The following is a 5,598-nucleotide window of genomic DNA, read 5'->3' on the forward strand; positions in this document are numbered from 1 at the left end:
CCTACAGCTCCCTCAGCTCCCCCATCTCGCCCAGCTCCCCCATCTCGCCCAGCTCTCTCAGCTTCCCCAGCTCCCCCAGCTCCCCCAGCTCCCCCAGCTCCCCCAGCTCCCCCAGCTCCCCCAGCTCCCTCAGCTCCCCCAGCTCCGCCAGCTCCGCCAGCTCCTGCAGCTTGCCCAGCTCGCCCAGCAGAGGCTGTTTCCCCTTTCCTTTCCATGTTACAACCTAGCAAAGCTTCACCACCCAGCCCTGAGACTCCACAAATCTGAAGGCAGGGCTAAAGCACCCTTTGTGCCTGTGCCCAACCCTCAGCTGCTCCCTGGAAAAGTTAGGAATTAAACTGACCTGCGTAGTGTCAGATCTCTGTTAGTCACTGAGCTGGGCAACACCAAGGGGCTCTTCCTCAGCAAAGTTTTCCAACCAGAGTAGAACACCCAGGATTTCACAGCATTTTCCTGAATCCACGGGGCTGCTCACCTTCCAGGCCTTTCCAAAGGAGTGTTACCTTTGCAAAGGGAGTGCCATCATTGCTGCTCCCTGCGATGTTGTGCTGTACACAGTCTGGAGGTGTGAAGGACCTCCAGCCCACTCCAGTGTGCTCCAGCACAGTCCCTGTGGAGCTCTCCAAGCATTCCTGGCCCCTGGAGCTGTGCAGTTTGCTGGGTACCTGAGCTCTCTGGGCAACTCGCTGCCCAACTGATGTGACCCTGTGTGAACTGGCAGGGACAGACTCCCCCAGAGGGTGTAGGTTCTTTTCCTTCTTAATTCTGTTTTGCACAATACAGAGTTCTTGGGGGTTTTATCCCCATCCTCACTTCTTGTGCTGCTCGCCCAATGAAGCAGCTCCTTAGGAACACTTATCCACTGGCTGAGGTATAGTATCATAGTATGTTAAGGGGTTGGAATGGACCTTAGAGATCATCCAGCCCCAACCCCTGCCCTGGGCAGGGACACCTCCCACCAGAGCAGGTTGCTCAAGGCTTTAGCCAATCTGACTTGGAACACTGCCAGGGTTGGGGCAGCCACAGCCTCCCTGGGCAACCTGTGCCAGTGTCTCACCACCCTCACAGGGAAAACTTCTTCCTGAGATCTCATCTAAATTTCCATCTGTCCATTTATCCCCATTCTTCCTTGTCCTATCACTGCACTTCCTAACCAAGAGTCTTCCCTGGAGCCCCTTCAGCTCCTGGCAGGTTGCTCTGAGGTCTCCACACAACCTTCTCTTCTCCAGGCTGAACAGCCTCAACTCTCTAAGCCTGTCCTTGTAGGGAAGGTGCTCTTGTCCTCTTCTCAGCTTTGTGGCCTCCTCTGGCCTTGCTGCAACAGTTCCATGTCCTTCTGCTGTTGAGGACACCAGAACTGTGTGCAGCACTCCAGGTGGGTCTCACAGAAGCAGAGTAGAGGGGGAGAATCACCTCCTGCAAGTTTCCAGCTCAAGCACTGAGCTATATTGATGGATCTTCTCCAAAATCAGAGTGCAGAAGGAGCTTCAGGAGCTTGATTTCTCCCCTCAATACTCTGTCCATTACGGAGGTCTCCCACTGAAGAGCCATCCCAAAAGGGGATGCTGGAGGACTCTGCTGGTGTGTGCCCACAGCCCTGGGGCTCACAGCTGTGTGTTTCTAACCAGCTGCACCCTGTGTCCCCCAACAGGTTCGGCAGCTGGAGAGGAGCATCGGCCTCAAAGACTTGGCCATGGCAGAGATGGAGGAGAAGATCCGCAACATGGAAGCTTCCACCTACGATGGAGTTTTCATTTGGAAGATAACGGAATTTGCCAGGAAGCGTCAGGAGGCGATCACAGGTCGCTCTCCTGCCATCTTCTCTCCAGGTGTGCAAAGTCCCCACAGCCTTCTGTGTCTTAGCTGGTTGTGAGGTTTGTGGAGGGTCCTCCTCCAGGGAGATGCTGCCAAGGCCAGGTTGGATGGGGCTTGGAGCAACCTGGACTAGTGGAAAGTGTCCCTGCCCATGGCAAGGGGTTGGACTAGATGACCCTTATGGCTCCTTCCAGTCCAAATTGTTCCATGATTCTATACTGGCCATCAGATGTGGTGCTGTTCTGTTCCCCTTTCCCCCTGGAGCCTGAACCCCTTGGTTTTCATATTGTGGTCACCGAAGCTGCTGCTGGCAGAGAGAATTTCTGCTTTCAGCAAAACCTCTTTAGTGTCTCAGAGTGGAGATTGCGACCCCTCGAGCTCTGGAACAACTCTGCATAACCTTTTAGTTAGAATGAAAATGCCACAGAGAAACCATAAAATCTGCAGTAAAATGGTTAAGGAAGGGTGGAAATACATATTACAGCCCCAGAAATGTGTTTGTAATACCAAAAGTGTGACTGTGCAAGAGACAAACCGTACCTACAGAAGTGGTTGAGTGTCTGTCTGGGGAAGAGACTAAGCACTGAGACTGTGGGCAGCAGGTTAGGATCTGTTGTTTGCTGGGAAAGCACTTCCCAGGTGTGAGCTGTAAGGTGAAACCAGCTGCTCCCACAGTTCCCTTGTCCAGTGGAAGCTTCCCTTGCACCAGAATGGTTGGGGAGGGGAGTTGAGGTTTGCTGAGCAGGAATCACTCTGGTCCAGGAGTGCTGGAGAGCTTTTCACATTGTCCAAAGCTGGCACAGCCCTTCAGCCATGCCTGTGCCCCCAGGCTGTGGGACAGCAGCTGTGGCTGAACCATGAGAGAGAGGCAAATGAGTTTTAAAAACTACTTTAAAATCTGTTTTGTGGGTGAAGGCTGTTCTGAGCCCTTTCTCTGAAAGAAAAGAGGATTTCCCTTCTTGACTGGCACTGAATGGCTGGTGAAAATGCATGTGCAGTTAGCAGTTCCTTCTCCAAGGTAGCAACAGCTGTGGAAAAACCCTTCTCCATCCCCATTGGGGAGGCAGCACTTCCTTCCCTTTCCCAAGGCCCACAAATCCACTTTAAATCCGCTTGGTTTGACTTAGAGAGGACCTTAATTCTTGCATCCTGTCCCTCTCCTGCACCTGTCCTTGTCCAGAGGATATGAGCTGGAGGGAGACACTGGGTAGAGCTGATCTGTGCCCTGCCCATGGGTGTCTCAGCTCCCTGTGCCAAGCTCAGGGGCTCCTCGGGGCCCTCCAGCAGTTGATGCGTCTGAGGTCCTGGAACGGGGTGGGGTTTGGTGCTCCCGTTTGGAGAATCAAGTCATCTACAGGAGGGATGTGAGTATGGGAGTGAGCCCAAGGGAGGGAAAGGGGAGCTCTGTCTGTCCAGGTGTTTGCTCAGCCATGCTCTGAGTGCATGACTCACCTCAGAACCCAGCTTGTGGTTCTGCTGCCTCTTCCCTGCTGCTGGCAGGGAAGTGCTTTCCCAAGCTGGTTTCAGTTTACTGCTCACGCCTGGAAAAGTGCATTTAAACTCCATCCCATGCCAGGTAGACTATCAGGGCAGTGGTGGTAGGGGCTTGGGGCTTTTATATACTGTTTCATCAAAGGAAAAAACCACTCTGTGGGCCACCAGGCTGTTGGTTGTGTTCCTGGTCGGTCTCTGCAGTCTGTTAATGCCAATCCTGTGCGTGGCCAGAGGGACTGGAGATGAGGGTTGTCTCTACCTGACACGGGCTGCTGCAAAAGGCAGGACTAGGTTTTTTTCTCTTCCAAGTGAAAGTACAGGCCTGGTTTCCTCCAGGAGTTCATTGTGTCATTATACAGGAGATCCTCATTCCTGGTGGGATTTTGGCTGAGAAAATCAGGCTGAGAAACAAAGGTTTCTTGTGGAAGTTGGTCTTTTGGCTTAGGGAGTGAAGCAGATAGAGCAGTGCTGTTCAGTCTGGGAAGAGAGGGCTGAGAGGAGAGAGGTGCAGGCTGTGGATGTGGTGAAAAAGGGACATGGCTGTCATGGTTTGGTTTGCATTTAAATGTACAGGTAAAGGTGAGGAAATAGCAGCTGAAATGGCTGTTAAAGAGAAGGAAGTGTAGTTACTGCTCACTGTGCTGTGAGGACACGATTGCCACGGGGTTTGGCAAAGGGCAGAATCTTGAGTTCAGAAGGGCAAATTGCACAAGAACGGTTTGTTCAGGGCCTGACCCAGGACAAAGCAAAGCTCTGCAGCCATCAAATCCAGGGCAGCAGCTTCCTGGGCTCTTGCTCTGCTCCTGCTGCACTTTGCCCTTGCCCAGGCCAGGGGGAAACAGGACGTGCACCTACTTGATCCCTTTCCCTGGATACTCCCACTGCTCTGGAGCCATCCTTCCTCCCATTCCCTGCTGGATTTTACATCCACAGGGTGACAGGACTGCTGAGAAGCCCCAGGAGGGCAGTGGGGATGTGCTGCTTGAGCTGGAAAAGGGGCCATCTGCCCTGAGAGCCACTGGGTGATGCAGTTGGAGAGGAAGGAGCAGAGGAGTGGAGTGCCCAGAGAGATGCAGTGACAGAGCCCTGATCTCTTGCTCCTCACCCTGTGGAAGAGCACAGTGTCTCTGCTATTCCTACTCTGCCTGCTGGGAAAAGTGCCTGAGTCCTGCAGTAAAACACTGTCTGTGATGTCTGATCTCTGGCCAGCCTGAGGCACAGCTCTGTGCCCTGCAGGGGGTGGGTTGTGGCAGGGCCCCTTCCAAACTGTGACCCCACATGGGTCTGGTGTCACAACTCAGACATTCCTGGGGTTGCTGGAGGAGAGCACCTGAGCTCCCACCCCAGCCATGCCCAGGCCATGGAGCAGATGGGATCCAATTGGAACTGAAGTTCACCTGAGCCCCATCCTGACCAGAGGCACCAGCTCACAGCAGGGGCAGTGGGTACTGAGGGTGCTCTGTCCCCAGCCTGCTGCTTTTTGGGGGGGTTGTTCCTGCTCACAGTGTCACTGCCATGAACCACAGCTCCTTCAGCACTGGGGTGAGGGGAATCACCCAGCCCCGGGGCAGAGCTCCAGCTGTGGGGGAATCCCTGGGGGAGTGGCAGTGCCTGCTCTGTGCACAGCTGTGTCTGGCCAGGCCTTGGGCTTTCCACAGCCCCTCTGTGGTACAGGTATTTTAAGCCCCAGACCTGGCTACTCCTGAGTTCCAGTGTTCAGAGCCCTCAGAGGGATCTGCTGGTGCCATGCCATGCCAGGTTGGGCCCTCACTCTGCTGTTTGTCACCTCTCTGGCAGCTTTCTACACCAGCAAGTATGGCTACAAGATGTGTCTGCGTGTGTACCTGAACGGGGACGGCACCGGGCGTGGGACACACCTCTCCTTGTTCTTTGTGGTGATGAAGGGACCTAACGATGCGCTGCTGCGGTGGCCCTTCAACCAGAAGGTGGGTCTGCTGTGCCCAGCCTTGGGCCTCTGATTTGGCACCCACTCAAGCTCCTTAGCACTGTCACTCTGGCTCACTTGGCAAGGAGAAGGAGGAAGGACTGTGTTCACTCTCCTGGGGTTTCCCCAGGTGTGCTGAGAGCTCTGGGTGTGTTGTGGGGCAGGAGGGTGACACAGGGTGTTCAGAGCTGCTGCAGGGGTTGGGGACAAGGGAAGGCTGTGGTGACCTCAGAGCCCATGGGGCAGTGGGTGCTCACTCGGCATCAGATCCCAGCTCCTGAGAGCTGCATGGCTGTGGGACACGTGGAGGCTGAGCGGGCACACATGGATGCAGGGAGTGGGCA

At 54.7% G+C, this 5,598-nt stretch overlaps 1 protein-coding gene across 1 annotated transcript in view; it reads left to right on the top strand.

Moving 5' to 3' along the window:
- Window positions 1–1,651: 1,651 nt before the first annotated feature.
- The window catches only part of LOC103805199 (TNF receptor-associated factor 2-like), a gene marked incomplete at its 5' end in the record, with an annotated part of 5,337 nt that continues 1,390 nt past the window's right edge, over window positions 1,652–5,598 (top strand). The window contains 2 exons of the mRNA XM_009077834.1: window positions 1,652–1,829; window positions 5,107–5,255. Coding sequence (XP_009076082.1) covers window positions 1,652–1,829; window positions 5,107–5,255 — 327 coding nt within the window. The remainder of the gene's footprint in view (window positions 1,830–5,106; window positions 5,256–5,598) is intronic.

This window comes from Acanthisitta chloris, unplaced genomic scaffold (assembly GCF_000695815.1).
Source record: "Acanthisitta chloris isolate BGI_N310 unplaced genomic scaffold, ASM69581v1 scaffold5487, whole genome shotgun sequence".
NCBI classification, from domain to species: Eukaryota; Metazoa; Chordata; class Aves; order Passeriformes; family Acanthisittidae; genus Acanthisitta; species Acanthisitta chloris.